This window comes from Anguilla rostrata, chromosome 6 (genome assembly GCF_018555375.3).
Source record: "Anguilla rostrata isolate EN2019 chromosome 6, ASM1855537v3, whole genome shotgun sequence".
Lineage (NCBI taxonomy): Eukaryota > Metazoa > Chordata > Actinopteri > Anguilliformes > Anguillidae > Anguilla > Anguilla rostrata.
In genome coordinates, this window is record NC_057938.1 from 51547020 (window position 1) to 51572190 (window position 25171).

At 49.1% G+C, this 25171-nt stretch overlaps 1 protein-coding gene across 2 annotated transcripts; it reads right to left on the reverse strand.

Annotated features, from left to right (window-relative positions):
• Nucleotides 1-272: 272 nt before the first annotated feature.
• On the reverse strand, nucleotides 273-24384 carry sec63 (SEC63 homolog, protein translocation regulator). Of its 2 annotated transcripts, none has more exons than XM_064340418.1 (21): nucleotides 24118-24384; nucleotides 19556-19655; nucleotides 16501-16615; nucleotides 16053-16165; nucleotides 15893-15954; nucleotides 15423-15481; nucleotides 14997-15047; nucleotides 14015-14123; nucleotides 13168-13262; nucleotides 12923-13055; nucleotides 12666-12758; nucleotides 11986-12131; nucleotides 8967-9114; nucleotides 8160-8242; nucleotides 7412-7474; nucleotides 6173-6355; nucleotides 5247-5411; nucleotides 4711-4812; nucleotides 4006-4104; nucleotides 2646-2750; nucleotides 273-2390 (listed from the first exon to the last, which is right to left on the reverse strand). In XM_064340418.1, the coding sequence occupies exons 1-21, from the start codon at nucleotides 24239-24241 to the stop codon at nucleotides 2253-2255; spliced, it is 2286 nt and encodes a 761-aa protein (XP_064196488.1). In that variant the 5' UTR covers nucleotides 24242-24384; the 3' UTR covers nucleotides 273-2252. The 2 variants fall into 2 exon arrangements, with proteins under 2 accessions (XP_064196488.1, XP_064196487.1); XM_064340417.1 differs by having other exon boundaries at nucleotides 5247-5414; nucleotides 24118-24383.
• Between the last annotated feature and the right edge of the window lie 787 nt (nucleotides 24385-25171).

The window sequence follows — 25171 nt, forward strand, 5'->3', positions numbered from 1 at the left end:
TTTTTGTTTGCGTCTGTGCTACTCCAGTGTCTCTGCTGTGCAGTGCCTGATGTCCTTCAATGCCATTCACTGAATGCATGGTCCCCATTCCTGTTCAGGTACTGCCCCCCCAAAGTATTTCTCGCTCTTCTTGCTGAAATATTCGATACAGTCAAGCTATGCCCGTGCATCAAGCTCCTACTCTTCGGGCAACAATTCATTAGAGAAAGAAAAGAAGCTCTTTTCATCACCACGAGCAAACCCAGACATGTGTTTTTTTTTTCCCTTCTTCCCCCCCAAACCACAATAGTGAACTCCTGGTGAAAGAAGCTCACACGATACGGACCAGTGGGGCTGGTCGTTATACTGGGGGCGAGACTGGTGAAGTGTTAGGTACTGTTTGCGTTCTCTGACTGCCGAAGTGCTGCCCGCAGTCTCACACTCTTCTGCTAGCCTGTGCCTTGAACTCAACCTAAAAAGCAGCTTGAGACCGATAAGGCAGTTTTCCTTACACGTCCCTTAAAGGCCCACTTCTCCAGTGTCCACTGCTCACCACGCAGTTACTAGGGCTCGTTTATGAATTATCTGACCACCGTTATGAAGAGCACGACACAGTTTGGATTATTAAAAACTGAAATGAAGGCAAAAAAATTCAGTGGGGGGGGGGGGAGGGGATGGAGGGGTTCAAATCTCCTAAACAGGTGGCTTTGTACATGTGACTTTCACACACTGGGGGGTGTGGTAATCTTGCGATTCTATAAGGCATTGCAGATGAAGGGTCTGGTTGGAACGCGCTCCCGCGGCGAACCACACCTGCCCGCGCGCGCTTCTCAGACATTTTAGGGACGGGACGGGACGTGCCGACGATAAACCGAAAGCAGTCACACCACACGGCACAGCCCCCACCCCCCCCACCTACCCCACAAAAAAAAACACTCCCCAAACTTTGAAAAGCCTGAAGGGAGACGGCAGAGACGTCGACGTCCGCTGGCTCTGCGAGCTTTTCGTTCGTTCGTTCGTTCGTTCGTTCGTTCGTTCGTTCGTTCGCCTATCGAGCTGAAGTCGAGCGGCGCCTAATTTTAGGAAAGCTTGAACAGAACTTTTTTTTTTTTGCTGACAGGTCTCAACCGTTAAGGGACTGTTAGTTCCGTTCAGCTTCCGACGATTCCAAACGATGCTGAATTAGTAACACGGCGTCAAAATAAAATAAAATAAAATAAAAAAGATTTCAAAAGATTTCCACATACAGAAGCACTGAAAACCGAAGATGAGCCTGTGAGGAGCCACAGCTATTACAGACTGGATCTTTACAGTCCTAAGGTGTGGGGGCGGGGGCGGGAGGGGGTGTGCTTGGGGATTCTGATCACAAGAAAATGGGGTCCATGGTGGAATGTCCACTTTAAAGTCTTAAAATAAGAATAGAAGAGTAAAGTAAAGTGCCAAGACCTGCTGATGGGGAATGAACTGTTCCTGGCTCTTTTCGTGAATCTCCAGAGAAAAGCATCGGACAGAAACGGAGCCTGGGGCGTCGGCACTCCCATGATTTAACGGAACGCAGTTTTAGTCATACGTGCTGTGAAAACACAACGATCTACAGTCAGAAAACCCTCTAGAAATCCAAACAGACAACATTTAACTTTTTTTTTTTTTTTTTTTAAAGCAACTGGCTCACATTATTTCCACTTTTAAACAGACCTGTCGAACACTAAAACTACAAAATAAAAATTCAACCTTCTTCCCCTCTCAAAAAAAAAAGAAAAAAATAAAAATAAATTTTTTTTTTTTTTTTTTACAGGCCAGTTCCTTTTTTATTTCTATAAAGGAGGCGGGGCCACAGGTAGCTCCACCTGCACCTCCAAAGATCACAGAGGAGGCAAGCTCGTGAGGGAGGGGCCTGGGCTGAATGTGTCTGTGGCCTCTTGGTGAGGGGGAGATATCCCACAATGCACTGCGCCTGCTCCACATCCGGACACATTCAACAACCAGCACTTCAGACTCACTGGGGTCTGGACTGGGGTTTTTCTTTCCTCTGTTTCAGTAATTTAAAGAAGAGGCAGAGTGTCAGAGATCCCCCCACGTGGAACTCTGCGGGGGGGGGGACTGGGTGGGTCGTTCTCGTCACAACCGTCAGGTGAGTCAGGTGCGTTGGGCGGGTGGCTGTGGGTCAGGTGGTGACTGGTGGGGGTAAGAGGTGAGCGAGGGGAAGGAATTTGGGGGGGTGTGGGGGAGGGAAGGGGAGTGGGGCAGGGGGGCAGTCCGTTGTTTTCACAGGGCTAGTCGTTGTCCTCGTCTTCGTCCTCGCTCTCTTCAATTCCGTCGCTGTCTTCCTGGTCCTCCTCTTCCTCCTCTGTCTCCGGGATGTCCCACTGCGGGTGGTTGTCCGGCATCTGCTTGGCCTCATGGACCTCCAGCTGTGGGAAAGGGGCGGGGTCACAGGAGCCAGCGTGAGCCAATAGGAATCACAGCACAGTTTTGACCACGCAATTCCTTTTAAGGGCTACATTTCTTTCCTTTTTTTGTGAACAAATTTTCATTGAGTTTCCTATAGCTACATGCATAAAAGATAAGAATTCTATTGTATACAACGGCTGCATTCTTAAATTTCATGACATAATTTCGTTAGTTTTTTTATTTATTTAATTTTTTAAATAATTTAATTCACCTACCTTTAATGGCTTAATCTGATCTAACCCCATAAAAGAATCCGATCTCAAAATCACAGAATACTGATAGTTTCCGGTTTTTGATGGAGCAGGGAATTTCAATTCCACCTGTTAAAAACAAGACAGCATTTTCTGAAATCTGTACCTGGTGCACCAATAGATAACATTTATACCAGGTTAAAAACCTATATTTATATAAACATTACAGTTTTCTCCCTTAATCTATAATGCAGTTCTATAGCTTAACTGCATCAACATAACATTATCATCTATGCAGTAACCCATTACTAATAACCACAGATTGTTTAATGTTAATTATAATCAATATAATTTACAAATTTCCAGAGAAACTCTCCACTTTGGACAATATTCACAACGCATTATTATTCTAACAGTAGCCATCAATCTTCCCAATGCAAGTTCCCTTCCAGCAGTAAATCTAACGCTAATGGACAGCACTGCCACGAAGGGCCATTATGGTTCAGGATGCTGCACTGTTGCTGTTCCTTTGAACATTACAGCCTCCTGTTCAGGGTCTCACAATTCTGCCGCGTGATTGATTATTTTCCCCCTTGACGCCGTCAGTTTGGTACCACGGCAACAGCCTTAGCGCTGAACGCGACTTGGGAAAGAGGGACAGGCTGCCGCCACCGCCGCGAACCGAGCCTTAGCGCCACCAGCACGCGCTAACGCTACTAACGGTTATGTATTGGGTAAAAAATAATAATAATCGCCATTCGCCATTAACCACGGAAAAATACTATATCGTGACTGCGCGTAACAGGTCGGCTAATGAATGCGAGCGAGAATCGCACGCGCCAGACGTGCACGCAGAGCCACGTCAAAGCTGGAGCCGCAGTCAAAACAAACTCCGCTCAGACCGGGCTCCTGGCGCTTTAAGAGTCTGACACTGCAACACAGGGGTTGCCTAGCAACTAATTATGGAACCAGGGAGAACGGTCTGTGGAAGCAGAGTCTTGTCGCCTTTTAAGGGGTTTAAAAAAAGAAACGTTAAAAAAAATTTTTCTCTCAAATTCTGAAATCCTTAATATGACAAACATGTCTTGTGTGCGGATTTGGCTAATTGCCGGAACAGCACACTCTCAGCGCCTTGGGAAGAGCCCTTTGCTGCAGCAGCAGCTCAGAGGGGGGGGGGGGGCGGTGGGGGGGGAACTTATCCGCTGAGGTGTGTTCATGCCCTCTCCTAGCAATAGCACGGAAAACACGTCCCTTTAGGGAGGAAACCTTCACAATAAACACACTACCCACCCCGCCCCCCCCCCTTCCGAACCAGTTAAAAATGGCTGTGGAGGAGGCAGCTCCTGTGCTGTGACCTTCGTTTTTAGAAAAGAGCAGCGCTCACCTCTTCTGTGTCTTTGAGAGTGCAGACATGATACGGCATCGACACCAGCGTCTGCTCTTTCCTGTCTGCAATATACAGCCACCACCATTCCTGCTTCTCCTGCAGCAGGCAAACATACACACACGCCTGTTAGCACACACACTGAGCTTCTGCTGCATCAAACACACACACACACACACACATCTATACACACAACCACATACACACAACTGTGAGCATACACACCCTGCTTCTACTGTATCACACACACACACACACACACACACACACACATCTATACACACAATCACATACACACAACTGTGAGCATACACACCCTGCTTCTACTGTATCACACACACACACCTATACAACCACACACACACACCCTACATCTTCTGCATCACACACACACACACACACACAACTGTAAGCACACACACCCCCACACTTCAAAAGCCAATTGCACATATTCATCAGATTTTAAGGAAAATTTACTATTTATACTGTACTGAAAAACCAAACACTGTGCGTGTGTATGTGTGTGCGTCCGCACATGCACAAACAGAGTCAATGCTGCACGTGTGTGTCACGGCGTATCAGCTGTATATTATAATTTGAGGTTATGTAGTATAGCAAGATTCAGACACAGAACTAAAACCTGCAACATTCTGGTTTGTAAGCACGCCCGCTCCTTCACACGGCGACCAGTGCCTCAGGACCCACCTCAGGAAAGTAAAGGCTGTACACGGGGTGTGTGATCTTCGATTTGGTCTCCAGAAGAGCCCTCTCCCTGCGCTGAATGCTCTGCTGCAGAGCCTCCCATTCCTGAGAGAGACGGACAGAGAGGGGGGGGTGAGAAAGAGAGATGGACAGAGAGGGGGGTAAGAGAGAGAGAGAGAGAGAGATAGAGAGAGCACAGTTCACACCCACAGCACATACACACTATGCACTCAGTAATAACACCACGGTTTATTACCGCTCGCAGGACACAACACAATGGCTGGAACAAGCCATTCAAGCCCATCTTGGCTCGTCATTGGCCTGTTATCTGGAGTGAACCTATTACCAAAGATACAGCCCAGGGCCACTCACCCAATTATCCCCCAACGCAGAATCATATCAATTTGAGAAACGGCTCAAACAACTAGAAAGACAGGGCACAGCACTGGGCTTTAGCCGAATATTCTTCCGCCCACAAACCCCCCCCCCCCCTAACTCCCCCCCCCCAACCGTCACCCTCCCCCCGCCACGCCGCTGACCTCCTCGTCGTCCCCGCCCATCTCGTCCACCTCCGTGTCGCTCTGCTTGTCGCTCTCCTCGTCCCGCTCGCTGGGGGAGTCCTTGGTGGCCTCGCCCTCGTCCGAGTCGCTGCCCTTGTCCGACGCGTCCTCGTCTTCCTCTTTGGCGGCGGCGGCGGGGGCCGCCTCCTGCGCGGCGGCGGGAAAAAAAAACGGGAGGCGTCACCACGGCGACCGCGGCGGGAGCTTAAACTCAGGCTTACGTCTTCACAAATATGCACAGTTTAACACTGGCTGAGGGCTGTGGGCTATTCACAGACACAGTTTTCCATTTGGCGGTAAGACTAATGAACGGAGCGGATAGGCCGGGGTGGGTGCAGAGTTAGCGGCGGGTTTTCGTTTGCGTAAGACTAATGAATGGCGGATAGGCCGGGTGGGTGTGGAGTTAGGGCGGGTTTCCGTTGGCGTAAGACTAATGAATGGAGCGATAGGCCGGGGTGGGTGTAGAGTTAGGGCGGGTTTTTCGTTTGGCGTAAGACTAATGAATGGAGCGGATAGGCCGGGTGGGTGTAGAGTTAGGGCGGGTTTCCGTTTGGCGGTAAGACTAATGAACGGAGCGGATAGGCCGGGGTGAGTGTAGAGTTAGGGGCGGGTTTTCCGTTTGGCGGTAAGACTAATGAATGGAGCGGATAGGCCGGGGTGGGTGTGGAGTTAGGGGCGGGTTTCCCGTTTGGCGGTAAGACTAATGAATGGAGCGGATAGGCCGGGGTGGGTGTAGAGTTAGGGGCGGGTTTTTCGTTTGGCGGTAAGACTAATGAATGGAGCGGATAGGCCGGGGTGGGTGTAGAGTTAGGGGCGGGTTTCCCGTTTGGCGGTAAGACTAATGAATGGAGCGGATAGGCCGGGGTGGGTGCAGAGTTAGCGGCAGGTTTTCCGCTCGGCCTTACGTTGCCCGCTACGTTCCCATTAGCCTGCTTCTGCTTGTCGGCCTTCTGCTGCTGCTGCTGCTGCTGCTGCTGCTGGCTCATGCCCTTCTTCTTCGTCAGCTTCTTCTTCTTCGACTTGGCCGCCTTCTTCGCGCCTTTGTTCTTGTTCTGCCAGACTTTGGTCTTGTTTTTGCTGGCATCGCCCTGCGGTGACACAAAAAAAAAAACATTTTTTTTTTTAAAAACAGTCAGAGAAGCTCTTTTTTTTCCGTTGGCAAAAACATCACCCGCCAACTCCCGCAGCTTTCCCAGTGACTCAAGGACTTGTCGAGGGCCTTCAGCGAATTCCACTAGTTTTCAAGGACCTTGTTAGTATGAATGACCTTATAACGGGCTTCAGTAAAGAGTACACACACTTTTTTCTCCCCTGACGGACAGTCCTGCCCTTGCAGAGTAGACAATTTATCAGGAAGACGGCATGCTTTGGAAAACAGGACACTGAGGTAATTTCATTCAAAATAGGTTTTTGCCATATTTATAATAAATCATATTTATAGCTATATATATATATATATATACATATAATCTAATGCTTTTCGGTAAAGATTCTTAACTCTACATTCAAAATCCATCATTTCTTAGGAGTTCGGAGCCATGAGACCAGGGTGGTGGGTGACCCCTAATTTTGATTTTAGGAGCTGTCCTAACTGAGGGGGGAAAAAAGAAAATATTACAAAAAAATGCCCCTCAACTCAACCTCCAGCTTGCCAGTGTCACCACTGCACACCTCTGTTCAGCAACTGGCTTCTGAGGAATGTCAGCACACAACATCACATAACCGGCTGCAAGAGGCCGAAACCACACACACCGTCTAAAATCTGAGGCACTCACCCCTAAAGACAACATCACATACAAAATGCATCACTGTTGGTCTACAGGCAGCAGTAGGATTTAAAATGAAGCCACTCCATCACTGTTGGTCTACAGGCAGAATAAGGATTTAAAATGGCGGCCACTCCATCACTGTTGGTCTACAGGCAGCAGTAGGACTTAAAATGGCGGCCACTCCATCACTGTTGGTCTACAGGCAGCATTGGGATTTAAAATGGAGGCCACTCCATCACTGTTGGTCTACAGGCAGCATAAGGATTTAAAATGGCGGCCACTCCATCAGTGTCGGTCTACAGGCAGCAGTAGGATTTAAAATGGCGGCCACTCCATTGGGGGGGAAAGTGAGCCGGCAGGGCGGCGCCTACTTACCGCCTCCTCTGAGGGGGCGTCCTCCCCGGGACACGGCAGGTCCTGCTCCTTCTCAAACACGTCCTGTAACCACAGAAACGCACGGTATCAGAAAACCCAAACACACACACACGGGCCCTTTCCGCCACAACGGAGTCTCGAACTGGCCCGTTCCCATTTCTACTGCCCTACTCGCTAAACGCACTCGCCTGTTCTGGATATAGTTTATAACAGACGCACTGTCCTCTTCCTTACCGTACCTGACATTAGACACATTTTCCAATCAAGGGTTACTGTGGGGTGACATTAATCCTGAATGCAAAGGCGTGAGATTAATGACAGCTCGGATGCATTGGAAACAAATGGGGGGGGGGGGGGGTGTATCTGCGCTACTGCTAATGAGCTTAGCAATTAGCGCCAGCGCGGCTGCAGTTTAACAAACAAAGAGAGCGCAGCGGGTTTCCTTCTGTTGTGCAGAAATAGCAAATATTCCTATTACTGACTACATCCACACACACACGCAGGCCTGGAAATGTGGAACAGAAGGCAAAAGGGCTTGGCTGCACCTGAAAGCCTGGCTCACAAACAGCAAACGCCACCTGGTGGCCATGTTCTGCGACTGCAAGCAGGGGAAAAAACCTACGTCTGCAGGGAATGGCATTTACTACAGCTGCTTGACTCTGAGCCAGCAGTGGGCACCTAGTTCAGTCTAATTATGTGGTTATTACACTGCAGAGGCACATTTAGTAAGATGTACAAACAAGCTTACCGCCATTGTTTTTCTTGTCAGGGTGACGGTCACTGTCACAATAGACCCTGCAGTGATGTTATTGCTGTCCTCGTCATCAAGCACTGGAGAAAAGGAAAAAAAGAAACTTCACAAAAGCCTTCCTGTCCACCTGTGTTCCTTTTCCCGTGACAACGTATTCTTGCTCACCTGCACACGCACAGTGTAGATAAGCAGCAGTGGTTATCACAAACCTGGAGAGCCACACGGTCCCACTGCTTTCAGTTCTCAGCTTAAATTCAGCAACCGAGTCAATCCCAACAGCAAGCAACTGAGGCGACTCAGCTCTGTGAACAACAGCTTGAGCGCTCGGTAGCCATGAAAATGAGCAGACCCCTGCGGCTCTCCAGGAACAGAGCCCCACCAACACACAATGAGAGAGAGGAATTTGTGTGGGAGCACCGAGCACAGTGCCCTGGTTCCCCAACAGCCTCCTTCATGCCCCCCAGCAATCATGTTTTTTTTTTTCCTCCCAGGGTTTATATCTACCCATATAAGGGCTGGCCATGTCGTAGAACAGTTATGGAAAAGGCGGTTTGATTCCCAGATGGGGCGCTGTTATTGTATCCCTGAGTGAGGTACTTCACCTGAATTGCTTCGGCGCATATTCCAGCTCTACAAATGGACTGCATGTGAAGAATGTAAGCTGTGCAAATGGCCTTGGATAAGAGCGCTAAATGGCTGGAAGTGAAACACGTGGAAAGTCGTCCATTTTGGAGGGGGGGGGGGGGGGGGGGCTCCCGTGATGGGGAAGGGACCCTTAGGGGCCGTGGGAGAGCCGGAACCCACCCTGCAGCTTGGTCTCCATGGTGATGTGCGGGAAGCTGCCCAGGACGCCCATGACCTCGTCGTACTTCTCCTCCCCCAGGAAGCGCAGCATGCTGCGGCGGTCCGACTCCTTCAGGCTCACCAGGTCCTGCAGGCTGCGCACCTTATACTGGAAGACAGAGATCAGGCCTGGGGGTTAGCACGTTAGCACGTTAGCCTTAGCAAGACCCTGCAGGCTGAGCACCTTATACTGGAAGAGAGAGATCAGGCCTGGGGGTTAGCACGTTAGCACCTTAGCCTTAGTAAGACCCTGCAGGCTGAGCACCTTATACTGGGAGAGAGAGATCAGGCCTGGGAGTTGGCATGTTAGCACGTTAGCCTTAGCAAGAGCCTGCAGTCTGCACACCTTATAGTAAGATAGAGTTCAGGCCCGGAGGTTAGCACGTTAGCCTTAATAAGACTCCGCAGGCTGCACACCTTACAATGGGAATGAGAGATCAAGCCTGGGGGATTAGCATGTCAGCACGTTAGCCTTAGTAAGACCCTGCAGGCTGTGCACCTTACACTGGGAGAGAGAGAGAAAGATCAGGCCTGGGGGTTAGCATGTTAGCCTTGATAAGAGACCGCAGGTTAACACCTTGTACTGACAGAGGAGGAACAGAAACTTGCCCAGCAGACTAACCCTTAAAGCCCTACTGTATTATCTTGATGGTACACACAAGCACTCATTTCCCGCTTATCAGTAATGTTTCTCATCTTTTTCACAACTTCGTTCCATTTCTTTCATTTCAAGTCTTCATATGAAATGTCAAAGCAAAAAAACCATTATTATTTATCCATTTACTTTTATCATTATTGTATGAACATGCACACTCCTGATAACATCTGAGGACTTGCAGTGGCTCATCAACGACACCCACGCAATACACCAGACTTTAAGTTTCAGTCGCCTGTAATTTAAGTGCGGAAGCCAGCCGGGCGTCTGGAATGGACGCCGTGTATTTATAGCCACTCCAACCGAACACACGCAATTAAGCGGAGAGCAAGGTGGTCGCCTCTGATAAAGCCACCGCTAATTAGAGACCAATCGCGGCCGGCCTGTCGAGTCGACCGAACGGAACCGTCAAGAGCGTTCTCACTGTCGGAAAGGAGCAAGGACGTGTAAAAGCTCCTTCAACAAACTCCAGCAGCAGCACCCCACCCTGGAAGCACTCAGAAGATGATTAATGTAATATATATTGCGGCAGAGTCAGTATTGTGCCGGCTCAAGGGGAGCCATGATGGGCTCTAGCACCACCCCAAGGACAGAAGGGTTTCAGTTGGCTGGGCTGACAGGACAGCTTTTTGTCGCTCACCAGCACCCCCTGCTGGTTGATTGAATGCACGCACACACGCGCACACACTCGTGCGGTGTGCCAAGAAGACGGTGCTCGCCATCGTGTGCACGTGCTCGTCCGCGCCCTCTCGAATCGATAGCAGCTGCCACAGCAATGAGCGCCTACATATATATACGATTGCCCATTCAAAATTAGGTAGGGAAGGTATTTTAAAAAATAACAGCCAAATCCTCAAACAAAACCATCAGTTCGCAAATTAAATTCTGTTGCGGCTAAAACTGGGAGTTCTCTGCCCGAATGGGACACATTTAATGACATCTCAACAGGGGGGGGACTCCAGAAGACGCTGAGTCAGCACCTTTCCACCAGACGACAGACTGACAAGCTGTATAAAAATCCGCAGGTGGCCGCGTACAAGGTCGCGAAGCCCTGAACGCAATTCAAGGACGCGCAAGGTCACGAGGCACTCGAGCTGCAGAGCAAGGCTTCCCCCCCCCCCTTACAGTGTTTTCACTGTCAGATGAAGTGGGTGCCTGTGGGTGGACGGATCTTATAATAAAGACTCGTGCTTTCAACACAGCTCAATAAACACCTCCTGTTCTGCATCAGCTCACGCAGTCTCTGACATGGGATTAGCGTTCTGCGTTAGCGCTCTTGCTAGCGTACTGCCATTTTACATCTCGCATTTACGTCTTGCCATTAAGCAAACACTCTTATCCAGAGTGCCCGGCTACATATTTCACAATCCACTCATACAGCTGGATATTTACTTGAGCAATTGAGGTTAAGTAGCTCCCTCAAGGGTACAACGGCAGCCCCCCCCCCCAGCTGGGAACTGGGAATCAAACCCGCAACCCGTGAGTTACGAGCCCAGCTTCCCAGCCTTTACGCTCCACTCTCGCCCTGCTTCCACGGGAAACGGCTCACAGCTGCTTGACATTTTACTGGCCGCCGGTAGTCCCTGACGACCCGAGATTCCCCAGCCTCGACGGAAACCCGCAGCATTCTCCAGCCTGCCTGCAGTTCACTGATTGCACACACTCTCGAGAGCAATTATCGTCTGGCGCGTAACATGACCTGACGTGTTAGAGCAACATATGCTTTCAGCATGCACATGCTTACTTTTATTATTATTAGTAATAATAATAATAATAACAATAATAATAATAGCAAGCTAAAAACAGCGGTGGCAGAAGCTAAATGGGAACGCGTTTCCGAAACGAGTTCTGGGCTTCAATGTAAATTTATGCGATAATAACGATGAAGGAATAAAAATATGAAGCGCAATAAAAATGAAGGAACAGAGTTTGGGCTGGTCATACGAAGGATTCATAAATTGGTCATTAACCTGGAGCCAGCCTGGGAAGAGCTCCCCTGCGGCTAATTTTCACGCAGAAACGCAAACCGATTTCATTTCTAGTGTGAATGCGGTTAATGATGAATTAGGAGCAGACTCTGGGGCCTGGAACGGGAGCAGCTCAGCGTACACACATGCACACCAATCGCATACACGCGCTCGCACGGCGCACAAACACACACACACACACACACAGGCACTCGCACATGGACACACACGCACTCACACACACACACAAACACAGACACACACGCACATGCGCGCGTGCACACACACAGGCACTCGCACATGCACATGCGTGCGTGCACACACACAAGCACACTCACACACACACACACAGCAGTACCTTCTTGGAGATGCAGTAACGCAGGTGCTCCTCCTCGAAGTGCGGCAGCTGGAGGAGGGGAGACTTGGACTCCTGCAGGCCCTGCACGATCATCTGGGTCAGCTTCATGCAGTTCTCTATGGAGACCAGGCGAGGGGCGTGGAACCCTGCAGAGAAACAGCCTTCAGCAGGACCGCACGGCCTCCACAGAGAGCAGCTAGCCTGCTACATCACACATGCTTTATAAGAGATTAGCCTGCTACATCACACATGCTATTATATGAGCCAAGCCAGCTACATCACACATGCTTTATATGAGCCAAGCCAGCTACATCACTCTCAATTACGAGCAATGATTGTGACATCAGCATTAGAATGTTCAGTTAAGAACACTCTAATCACGTATTTGTGACCTCACGCCTTAAAGGGCCAAGCACAAACAAGCATAACTGAGAGAGTAGACATGCTCATCCACATGCTCCACAAGTCTATTATTACTTATCCTAGTCATCACAGATTTAAATGCATTGTATTATCTATGTGTGAGGAGGAGGACAAAATTTATACTTGCAAGATTATTAATACCAAATGCCTGTTCTAATGAGAATAAGGTGCAGTGCTGGATAATGAAATCAGAGACAGGCACATTCAGAGTCTGGGCTGCAGAAGGCTTGTGAGCAGGCTGTCAGGCGCAGGCTTACCTCCTCTGCTATTGGCCATCATGGTCAGCTGACAGCCCACGTTCACCATCTCCTGCAGCAGGGCGGGGCTCTTCCTCACCACGAACCTCTGATCTGAGGGCCAGGGGGAACACAGGGAGGGAGTGAGAAAAGCTGCCCCTCCCCGAACAAAACCAGCACACAACCCAAATAAAAGCAGAAACGCGGGACCGACGTTCCCTCGCTTAACGCTGCGAGGGTGGGACCGTCCCGTGGGAGAGGGGGGCGCGCGGACGCACCTTCCTCGATGTCCTCGGACACATCCATGCGGGCCAGGTGGGAGAGGACCAGCACGCGGGCCTTCAGGCTGTACGGGTAGCAGAAGGGCGGCTCCTTCTTCTTCACGTTGATGTTGCCCAGCTCCCGGATCAGCTGAAAACGCCACAGGTGTACAGTTGGCGCCCCCTGCTGGCGGGCAGGAGGAACAGTGCGGCGACCCCCAACCCCGCCCCCCACCACCCCATGTGACGGACGGCTCGGTTACCTGCGGCACTTCGATGTTGTCGGTGGGACGGATCGTCGCCTCCTTGTTGCTCCGCGGGTCGAACTCGAACGCCGCCGTCAGCACCATCGTCAGCCCTGCGGGGGGGGGGGGGGTGGGGGGAGTGAGTGACGCGGGGGGGGGGACTCGTGTAGTCCCCCAAACTCACTACAGCGAACTTTCCACGTCACTGAGACACAGCCCTCAGAATGCAACAGCAATACTGGATAAGACTGCTTATGTACCAAAGGGCCTGGACCGGCCCGAAAACGACACCGGAACAAGACCCAACCCAGCCACCTCCAACACAAACCGAAAACGAGTCTAAACGCAATCATCTTCCATAACCGGCCAGATCGACCCACAAGCTCTATTAAAAAAAAACAGCACTTTAAAAACGATCTGTCATCGGAAATAACTACTTCAAAAACACATCAATATTTATATTTGTAAAGCACACTCACGAAAATACACAATCATTTTCTCTTGGAAAATAACAGATAACTGAATTTTTTTCTTTTTCCACAACTAGAAGACATTAGGCAGGTAAAAATAAAGCCGCACATCGGAAGTAAAACTCCCTGTTTTCGGTGCTGAACGGAGTGCATTTAATGGCCTGCTATAATTGAAACTTGAGGAGACGCGCGCGCATTAGCGTTCCTCAGTAATACTTCAGACGCTTCGGTGTGCTCTGGCTGGGGCCCAGCGCTGGGGCAGAGTGCCCTCCGGCAAAGCCGGCGTTCCCGGCGGTGCAGCGCGGGTGATGTCACGCTGCTGCCGCTCGCGTGCGGACGCATGAACTCCCTGTCGGGGGGGGGGGGGGGGGTCGGGTAGCCCCGCCTCTACTTACGCTTCATGTTCATGTTGGGGGTCTTGTACATGAAGTGCATGAAGAGCTGCGTGGTGTTGATGAGGATCTGGTCTCCGCTGTAGCGTATGGACCGGTACCACCATGTGCCCTGAACAAGTGACCAGAACAGCGTTAGGCACCAGCATCTCCAGAACAGCGTTAGGCACCAGCATCTCCAGAACAGCGTTAGGCACCAGCATCTCCAGAACAGCGTTAGGCACCAGCATCTCCAGAACAGCGTTAGGCACCAGCATCACCAGAAGAACATTAGGCATTAACATCACTGCACTGTACTTCAACAGCTGAGCCAATGAGCTTTGGACAGTTTGTTAAACCACTGGCCAACAGATACGTCACACGTAAAATATAACCATACGTCACACGTAAAAAAACAATCAATGCTACACGTAAAACACAACCATATGCCACACATAAAATATAACCTATAACCATACGCCACACATAAAACACAACCATGTGCCTTCTGCTGTTCATTTATAAATAATTAACTGTTTTTCTCCAATCTGAGGCGAGAGTGAGGGAGGCAAGAACTTGCGTCAGTGACATTCCAGGTGCTGCACCTGCTCTGAGCACGTGCGAGAGAAAACCGCTCAGACCCATCAGCGCTACGAAAACCCCGTTCTCGAAAAGGCCTTTTTGTAACGCACGGCCCCCTGGGAGAACAGCGGTCCGTCGAATCGATCAGCGCGAGCCGTGCGGCGGGTTCCTCTAGCGCCCCCGCGGTGGCGGGAATGTGAAATGACGCCCCCCAACGCGGGCTCGGCGACGACGCTGAATCTTAATGTTTCAGACGCGCACCGAAGCGGGGCGACAACTCGGAAAATTAAAAAACGTGTCACCAACACGTGCCCCCGCTGTTCCCCCGTTTGAAATGCCAGCACCTTTTAATTAACCAGTGGATTTTGCACGCCTGTGTCGGCTTCGGGTATGAATTTGAAAGCGAGGTAGATGGCAGACTTACCACCACCACAGGAAGGATGACCATGAAAGCGAGCCCGTAGACGAGGAGCACCTGGAGAAACACAGAGATATGATACATATGATACAGACCCTCTCCGCACATTTATGAAAAGTGTTATTTTTAACCCCCCCAAATGATCTCATTTAGAGTTACTTATTGAGGTTTCTTTCCCCAATGTTCCTTCCAAAAAAATATAACATTTAACCTGCTCTGGCTACTTAGGAAAGCATGTACGAAACGCAACACATGACGGATATACACTGCCATATACATTATGCACTGTCACTGGAATAATGTAAATAATCCATTCACCTGCACATCACCCAAAATAATAAATTCTAATATATTAGTGAGCTAATCCTGATCCCGTACCAACACACAGTGTTAGGGACTGTTACTCTGTGTGGTGCACACTATAACACGTACCACCATGGAGTTCTTCTGGTCCACAATCCAGGCCGGCAGGGCAATGCCAAAGCTTGTAGCTGAGAGAGAAGACCGGAACAGAACACGAGAACATATGACAAACTGGATAAACATGGATTGTCATCTTAATTTAGTTAACTTGTCAGTTGAAGGAACATGAAATTTGTGCTCCTGTTTGTACATACAGAAACAGGGAAAATTGGTTTACAAGATACAGAAGAACAAAGAAGCATAAACTGATACAAAGATATCCCTCCATGATAAATGGTCCAAGCATTCCAGAAAAGAAAATCTTAGTTCATAAAATCTACAACTTAATGTACTTTTTGCCCAAAGACGGTCACATCTTTCGACACACAAACGGAATCCCCATTTAACCTTTTTCAGAACCCACGGAGAATCCCTGTGACATCACAAAGGCAATGACATCACACAGGAAATGGCATCACGCAGGCAAGAGACAGGCCTACCCCTGGGTCCGTCTGGATTCCCGTACAGCTCCCAGTTCTGCCTGGACTCCTCGTTGGTTAACCTGCGGAGGGAGGATCAGACGCGGGTGAGACCCCGGGGGAGGAGCCGAAAGCCAATCGAAACGAAGGGGCGGAGCGAAAAGGCGCCGGGCGCTCTTACGCGGAGTAGGCCTTGGCGATCCTCATGAACATGGCCTCGTCCCCGCCCTTGTCGGGATGGTACTTGAGCGAGAGCACGCGGTACTGTTTCTTGATTTCGGCGATATTCGCGCCCTGTAGAACACACACACACACACACACACACACACGCACAAACACAGTTTAATCCAGCATCCACAGACAATTAAGTTTGTTTAGTTATTTGATCTTTTTTGGTGATGTTTCCTTGTTTGTGTGCTCGATGCCGTGTTAGATGCTCTTTCAGCTGGTTGCTTTTGGTGACGCTTCGCCCGCCTTAGCCTCTGTAGGATTTAATTGCATGCATGGTAAGTGCGAACGGTCTCTGCAGCCTTTAGCACTCTGTAGGATTTAATTGGCTGCTGGTGAAAATGCTCGTGAGAGAAGCGTGGGGGGGGGAGGGGGGTATTGTGACAGGGCCGGCGACTCACCGCGTGCAGATTTAGGACTTCATAAGGATTGTACTCCTGGTATTCCCTGTCTAATTTAGAAACTTTATAGGCGAGGAACAAAAAAACAGCCCATCCGAACAACAAGGCCACTTTTCTGCAAGACAAAAAAAAACCAGAGAACAAATCTATATTAACAGAGCACAAGGATGCAGGAAACAGAATTAGCATTCTTACATTACATTACAGGCATTTAGCGGACACTCTTATGCAGAGCAACTTACATCACTTTCTCTTCTTTTTTTTTTTTTTAACATAACATCCTTTTATACAGCAGGATATATTACTGAAGCTGTTCGGGTAAAGCACCAAGCTCAAAGGTGCAACAGCAATGTTCCACCTGGGAATCGAACCTGCAACCTTCACATCACCAAGCACAGTTCCCCAGTTCAGGGGCAGCTTGGCCAGTTCACCAGTTAGCACAGTGAGGTGCAGTAAAAAGCAAAGGCTGTTTAGCAGGTTACCGTGACAACACACTTTGGTGACGCAACCCTCAGATTCAAAATAATGACATTGCCCTCAGCAAGGGTGCGATTTGGCCTTTAGCTGACTGGTAGCAGGTTGGTCTTTGGGCGAATGAGATTTGGCCCACGCTCAAATCCCACCTTGGGTAAATCTCTGACTCATCGCAATTACAGCATACTGCCTCCTAGGTGTGCGCTCGGGAGTGGAACTGATGCAGTCTGGGAGGAAACGTGGCCTCCAGGTCCCTGAATTCCAACCACTGCCAGCCTCGATCCAGCCCAGCGTCTGAATTCAATCGATCGATCGGACTACATCCTCGGCCCGATCGATAAGGTTCGTGTGCCGCAGCACCTGGTCCAGGGGACCGATTCTGGACCTCAGAGCAAACGGCGACAGGGTCAGGTGGCCTCGGCAGACCCTGAGAAAGCCCCAGATGCATGCTGGGAAGTGTGTATGGCAACTACTGTGACAGGTGGCTAAAGGTATGAATGAAGATATCTAGGGTAACCTAATCGGGCCAATCCACAACCCTTCCTAAATAGCCCTCGGTGGGACTGCACGAAGTACGAGTCAATGGGACGGCAGCCTGCAAAGAAAGACCCAAAATAAAGCCCAAGTCGATCAGCCAAGCAGAGCCTAGCCTGTATTCTAAAAGCGAAGCTAGTCAAGGATCCTTTTTTATAAAAAGATATATGCATTTTGCTTGTTCCCGCACTGGCCCGTGTCTGCTGTTGGTCACGTCTGTGAAGGAGGATAAGATTTAAGAAACGCTGGGTGTTGCATAACGGCCCAGCCGTTACGGTAGACGGCAGAACCGCAGCGACGGGACGACCCGAATCACCAGAGGAGGGGCACGCCGACGGCCTACCGCAAGAGATCCTCACAGCCTTTATTATTCATTGGATAGGAATGTTGCCCTTCGAGCTGAAACGCACACCCCCCCCACACACACACACACACGCTACCCTTCTCTCTCTCTCTCTCTCTCTCATGCAGAGCACGTTTCCATGGTAACCAGCTAGCGCGCGGGCGCTTCTGAGCGCGCCCGCCCACCCGCGCGTGGCTCCAGGTGCGCTCGGCGGGACACGTTACCGCCATTTCTGCGAAAAGCGCGCTTTCTCTTCCACCTGGCTCAGGGGTGAGCTGCGACCGCTAGAGCGGCTCTCTTGGACACCGTTTCCACGGGGGAATAATCGCCTCCACCAATCACGGAGCATCTTGGAGACAGCCAATGGAAACAAAGTTCAGATGGCGAATGATGGATTCTCCCTGGCTAGAAGTAGCCGGGAGGTATCCACCGATCATTGACGATGTCGTTCGGTCGGTTGTTAACAACACGTTCAGACGTGACCGGTCAATCGGATGGTGCGTGTCAACTGAGCAGAACTCTGGCCCTGCAAAGCAGCAAGCTGTGTGACAAAAGTTTAACCGAGCATAAAACCAAAAGCATGAAATGCCTGCATTTCAGTAATTGCACCCTGGCCTACTTCTCCTTCTCTAAATGCACAGTTCCACATAAAAGTGAATATTTCCCATTTAGTGAGTAAGGGACAGGGACGGTCAGCTGGACTCCCTCTGATCTAAAAAATACTTTTTTTGTTGAGCTCTGTCAGTAGGGCAAAGGAGGAAATTAGGCAATTTTTACACACACGCACACGCTCTCCCACACTCTCAATCACAGAGGAAGTTTTTTTTTTTATGTTTTGCTTTGTTGGTTTTTAACACATAGAGTTGCAAACGCACGAAACAGCTCTGCCAGGTCACAGTCGAGGCCAAGACCCCCCCCAGGGGTCTAATTCAAGTCCAGGCTTGAAGCGCCGCCGCAAACCTCCCAGGCCTGCAGGTAAACAGCAGACCGAGACGAGCCAAAATGGCCTCCTTCCATCCTTCCTTCCTTCCTTCCTGGTCTTCTGTCCCTACCTCTCTAAAAGGACGAGGAGAGAAGCTGGTGCGCGGTGTCCCACGCGACTCAAGACAAAGCAGACACGCAAACCGCGGCTTCTCCACGCTACAAACACTGCCGAGCGACAGAAAGGCGCGGACAGGAAGTGAAATCACTCTGGGGCACCGCGGGGCGGTGACGCCGAATTAAAACGAAATTACATCGCTCTTCGTCGAACGGCGCATCCGGTGGATTCGTTCTGCGCGTTTGACCGGAGAGACAACTTAACGCCAGACAATTAGAGCGCGGAGCCTTCCGTCGCATTTAACCCGAGATTTAGCTTCACGCGAAACGGAACTACAAAGCCCAATCTCGCCACGGCGGTAGGCTGAGCGTGTGATCCAAATCAAGCAGCCCCATTTAACCCCGCCGGCGGAGGGGCGACGCGTTCCTCGTTTCGTTCAGAAGCGCAGCCGCCTCTCCTTATCGGAAAGCGTAAAAGGAGAGAGAGCGGCTCTCCCTCCCTTGTCTTACGCAACCTCACCAGCCGAGGCATTCGAGACGTCAGGGAAAAAATGAGGTGCACTTAAAGCAAAAAAACAAACTGCTCGCCTTTGACAGTTTTTTAAGCCCAAAGCAGATTACAGTGCCCTTAAAGCCCTTCAGGAAAGGGGGGGGGGGGACACTTACTTCAGAGTCGGGACGATGCTCTGCTGAGATTTCAGGAGGCGCAGACGGTACCACAGGCACCTCCCGTGCACCCGCCGCAGCGACTTCAGCCGAAGTTGCTCTGTGGAAACAGGACAGACAGACAGACGGACAAAGAGCAAATGGTCAAAAGATGAGCCGGGTTTGTGAGCCACAATGGCGCCCCGGTGCAAGGCTACCTGCACGTACACACACACACACAGACACACACACACACACGTGCGCACAGACGCACGCGCACACGCACTCACTCACACACTGAGGACAGAGTTGCGCTGAGTACTGAGCGACCCCACGCACGCGTTCATGCAAGCACATGTCTGCTTACAGACAGACACACAGACATGCCAGCGCACACACACACACACCGACCAAAACCCACACCCCCAAAACACACATTGGGAGTCCTGCCTCCCTGATCCCCCACCAGAAATAGACCGAACGAGAGGGCAGGGGCATTAGCTCAGAGCAGAGCCGCCTGGCTGAGCAGCCAGGTGCAGGCCTGCAGTCTCCAGACAGCTCTGGATTTCCTGTGCCCTTTCGGCAAAGCCCCCTTAAAATAAGAGCCCAGGCAGAGGCGCACCCCTGAGCTCAGGGAAGGTGAGGCATCAATACAAACAGACAGGCAAAGGAGCTTTATCTTCCCTCACTTTCCCTCCCCATTGACCATTTAAGGTGTGACATCACAATTATACGATTAGAATGTCCTTAAATGAACGTTCTAATGCGGATGTCACAATAAGTACTGGAGTTCTAGAACACCGACTTTGAAAAAACATTCCAAGAAACCCACTCTTCACAGCGTTAAGCAGTCTGGATGACAACTCTTTCAGACACTGACTAATACTGTAACTCACACACACGCACACACTTCTACACAACGGCTTCCGTGTGAACGCCCCCCCGCCCCCTTCCCCCGTCTAGCACAGCATTGGTGCTGCTTCCTAGGAGGAGTGCAGGTGACTGACTCATACCCAAATCCTAAAACAGTCCATTTGTTCAGATGAGCAAGAGACCAGCTTAACATGGAGCCATCAATTCCCTGACGAGAATACAGTATTCAAGTCTCTCAGGGTGCCTGTTTAGCAAATTAATAAAGTCACGTGAAGCAAAAGGGGAATTCTGCATCCCACAGAAAGCTCCATTCAACACCTTTCCAGCTGCATCACAGGCACGAGAGGTGTGTGAGTGTGTGTGTGTGTGTGTGTGTGTGTGTGTGTGTGTGTGTGCGCGCGCATGCACGTGCATCCCTGAGTGTTGTGTACTGTGAGTTTTGCGTTCTGTGTTTCCTTTCCACACGTGATTAGTCTCATTTTGGAGGCACCAATGGCAACCTCGGAGAAGATGCCACTGGCCCACCGAACAACAGACGGATCAGACAGGCAGAGTATAACCGATTTTACCACCGGATTGTTTGAATTAGGCCTTCTCCACCTTCCCAGACCTAAAATGCCTCGTGCGCCGGCACAAAAGCAGTTAGCCGACAGGCTTACGAAAGCGAAGAACCCAAGGTTCAGCTACCCAAGGCCCGGTTTACCCAGTACAAAGTAAGGGCTGAGGGATAGAAACACCTAGTACATGCAGTCCCACCTCCCTGCAATCCCACACAGACACACCATGACAAATATACCTCAACGGGCAAAACCTTCAGTCCACCCTAACCCCTGCTGCTACGGGAAGACATTCAATTACACATTCGCCAAGTATAAGCCGAGAACAAGCCCTTCGACGGCTTCAAGACCGGTGACAGGTATTAGAATGTGCTCTTTGACGAGCGAGCTAAGCTGCGCGAAAAGAATTTGTCTTTTTTTTTTTTTTTTTACACCCTGGCAAATGCTCCCTGAACAAATCACATTCTGCTGACACACTCCTACACTCCTCCATTTTCAAATGTGGAAATGGAATAACAGACAACTCCGAAAAAGATATAAGAAACGGAAATGAATTATGAAAAAAAAAACAGCAGAGCACTGAGCTGAGAACTCCAGAATTCTGTTGCGACTGGAAGAAAATACCGACTGTGAGGAATTGTGCAGCTGAAGAAGCTTGTTGCAGATTTAAAATTCTAACTTTACTCTCTAAAAAACCAAGACTGCCAGCCTCTGTTGGGGATTAGCAAAGACGCCATACATTGCACTTGTTTTACATCCTACAGTATTGATTATAAAATAAAGCAGCAGTAACTTACAATCCTGAGAACAATGGCACCAAGCCATCTCTAAAACAATGTTCCCCATTGAAGCCACTGCCAATGGTTACAATTCTCAGGGCTTGTTATCAAGAAGAAAAAAACCACTAAAGACAAAACCAAAATCAAATTAGTTCACTATAAATCACAATGATAAACACTGATCTCTGCCAAGTGAATCCCCCCCAGTTGACCCTTCCACAAATTATGCATTGCTCTGTGGCATTGGCACGGTCCAGATTCAGTAACAAACCATGGTCTCCATCCGCACACTGGAACAGTGGCTTAGAACAAGCCACAGAAAATCCAGAAGTTTTAACTTGCAACTTGCCACTTGCTTCTAGACCCCAGAAAGTTCTGGCCACTGCCATCGGCACACAATAAAATGGGGGGGGGGGTTGGTAGGGGGGAATTCCTACTACAAAGTGCAGCAAGATTAGGGAGACCACATGGCCCAAAAGACCTTGGTGGAGATGATGCCTTGCTACAATGTTTTTCCTTGTGATGTCACAAGAGCTCACAGACTCGATAGCAACAATGTGGCAGAACAGACCTTCCTTGCCAGATGGGGGAGTGGAACCTTTCATAATGCACCAGAAACACTACTTTTTAGCCTAATTAACCTATGGGAGATGGTGAATAAGACATCACATTCATACCACTCAATGAAACAGCTGACAATTGAGAATTCTGTAACACATATGACCAATTTGTTTCAAATAATAATAGAAATTACATATTTCATTTTTTTTATGTTTCACTCAATCTAAATTGTGGCCACAACGTCAGCGATTATGTGAAATGTTGCTGTGCGAATATTAAAATGTGCAGCATATGATGAGGCAGCTTGTCTGTTTCAGGTCAGCCTTTTGATATAGATAGGTAAAGGTTGAGCTTGCGCAAACTTCAGCTTTTCATTTGAGTCCCACCAACTCTAAATTCTTGAAAAGTAGACACAGGCCATTGGTATATTACCCCAGCAACTAATAACATCTCCAATCGCATAGTCTGGGCGGATTTACCTCTCACACTAACAGTTACAACAAAAAGACCTGTAGTCCTTCCTAACTAATGCCCAGATTAAATTAGATAGCACTTTATTATAGTGTTTAAACACTTTATTAAGCAGTTAGTCTAGTTGGCTTACTATCGAAATGTCACTTACTGTGGTGCAAATGTACCTGACGTAATTTAACTAGAATTATGTAAACTTAACCCAGCAAAAGAAAAACGACATTTGCTTTGCATTAGTGTTACAACACATTTCAATCAATGACGGCAGCAAAAACTCACAAGTTTGAGTCTGGTAAGGAAGTGTGTGTGTGTATGTGTGTGTGTCCGTGCGAAAGAAAAAAAAGAACACGTCACGCAGAGCGAGGTACCCAAAGGAAAGTACTGTAAATTAGCTAACAGCTAACTGACACTATGGTAACGTTATCCACAGCAATACTGAATCTACACCCACCGCTTTCTGTGTAGATTACCCCGCTAAGTGGCCACTGGCCCGTGTCACTCCATAGCACATTGTACTTTGTGAACAGTCGTATAGCTTAACCTATCAAACTAACTCCGCGCTAGGCAGTTACTAGCTAGCTAGTGTAATCGAACTAAGCTAACTAGCGAGCCAAAGATATTTCGTAGCTACACGACGAGCTGCCTACTAACCCGTTTAAGGCAGCATATATATCCAACAAGCGTTTGCGCGTTAGGGTAAGCGTTAGTGGAGTATTTTTGTAACGCGTTAGTTCATCCTTATCTAGTGTTAGGTAAAAGGTGGGCCGAGTAGCTAACTAGCTGCAGCTCTCGAAGTTTTTCTAAAGATGGGTTTTGAAATGTGTAGTCTAGCTAAGACTGTTCGTAGGCTACCCGGTTATCCGCCCCAGCATTGTGCGTGGCTAGCAAACATGCTTGCTAACACGCTAGCTTTTCAGCTAGCAAAAGGGATTCCTCCTTGGTTGGTTTGATAGCTAGCTACCAAACTCTCTCACAAACTAGCATTAGTCTAGCCAAGTTATGTCAGAGGCATGGTTTAGCCAGACTTTAGCTAAACCAGCTAGTAATCCCGACCCATGTTGCAGGCTTACACTTATTACTAGCAGGCATTAGTAACGTCTATGCAATTGGTCATTTTTTGACTATTAGCTAGATTGCAATCGTGATCGTAGCTAGTGTTATACCTATATGAATAACCATGGAGGCCTCCTGCTACAAAACGGCCGCTGCATGCACTTCATACCTGTAACACGGTGTCTTGTTTGTCTGGACTAGCTCACTAGCAACGTTAGCCAGCTAATGCTAGCGAGGTACTCAGTTTTTCCGCAGCCAGCAACTTGCAACCCCGGATTTCGGGCCTTACCCGCATTCTGATCCTTCGGCCACAGGTAGTAGGTGGCCGGGATGACAATGAGTCCAACGAAGGACGTTAGAAAGTAGAAAAACGTGTTGCCACTGTCATCATACTGGAACTGCTGCCCGGCCATTTCGGAGCGGCGCTGAAGTTCCCCCTTCCTCTCCGCCGCTTACCTTCCCCAGTCTATCCCCAGTAAGTGTGACTGGACACACTGGCTACAAACACGGTGAAACAGTGCGACGCTCCGAGGAATCGGGGTTACGTGGTCTACGCGTGCGCACTACGGACACGTACACAACAGCGCACGCACACACACACGCTCAAAGTCTGAAGTCGGTTTAATTAGCGGTCTTTGACACGCTATGAAGACATGATTAATAGATCAAGAGCATACGCACATTCAACGAAGTTTTGTTATTAGGGGTCCAACCAGTGCAGCTGATGGAATCCTATTGAGATTGTTCAGATAACTACTATTCTAAATTATTTGTCTGTCGTAAAAGTATCTGATCTCAGAAATCGTAAGTCGTAGAGATAGCCTACCACATTTGGTCGATCGCTTGCAAATGTGCCCCACTGCTGGTCACCTAAACCTGTCCTCATTGACCACATGCTGGCGCTATATCAATATGTTTTACGTTTTGGCCTGTATCACATAAACTGTAAGGTGTAAACACGGGGTCTTTCTCAATACCAAGAATGTCAAATTTGGACTTGAGTTCTCATGAAGAACATTCTTGTCAGGTTTCCTTGGGAGACCACACTTCCAAGAACATGAGGACAGAGAATGCCGCTCTGTGTGTTTGAGATGTTGTAATGCATGCTTGTGATATGCTGCCATTACAAAACATGCAACAGCAGCCTTTCCTGACCATCTCCCTGTGCCCAATATATTTAATTTCCCTGAAAGGCTGTTTCACAAGCCAACATTAAGTTGTACACTCATTTCAGTTATTACTCTTATACTGAAATATGACAAAAGTCAAAAGAAACTGTGTGTGTGTATATTTTCAACATCATATCACAGCCTTATATTTGTCAGCATGCAAGTTCATGAACC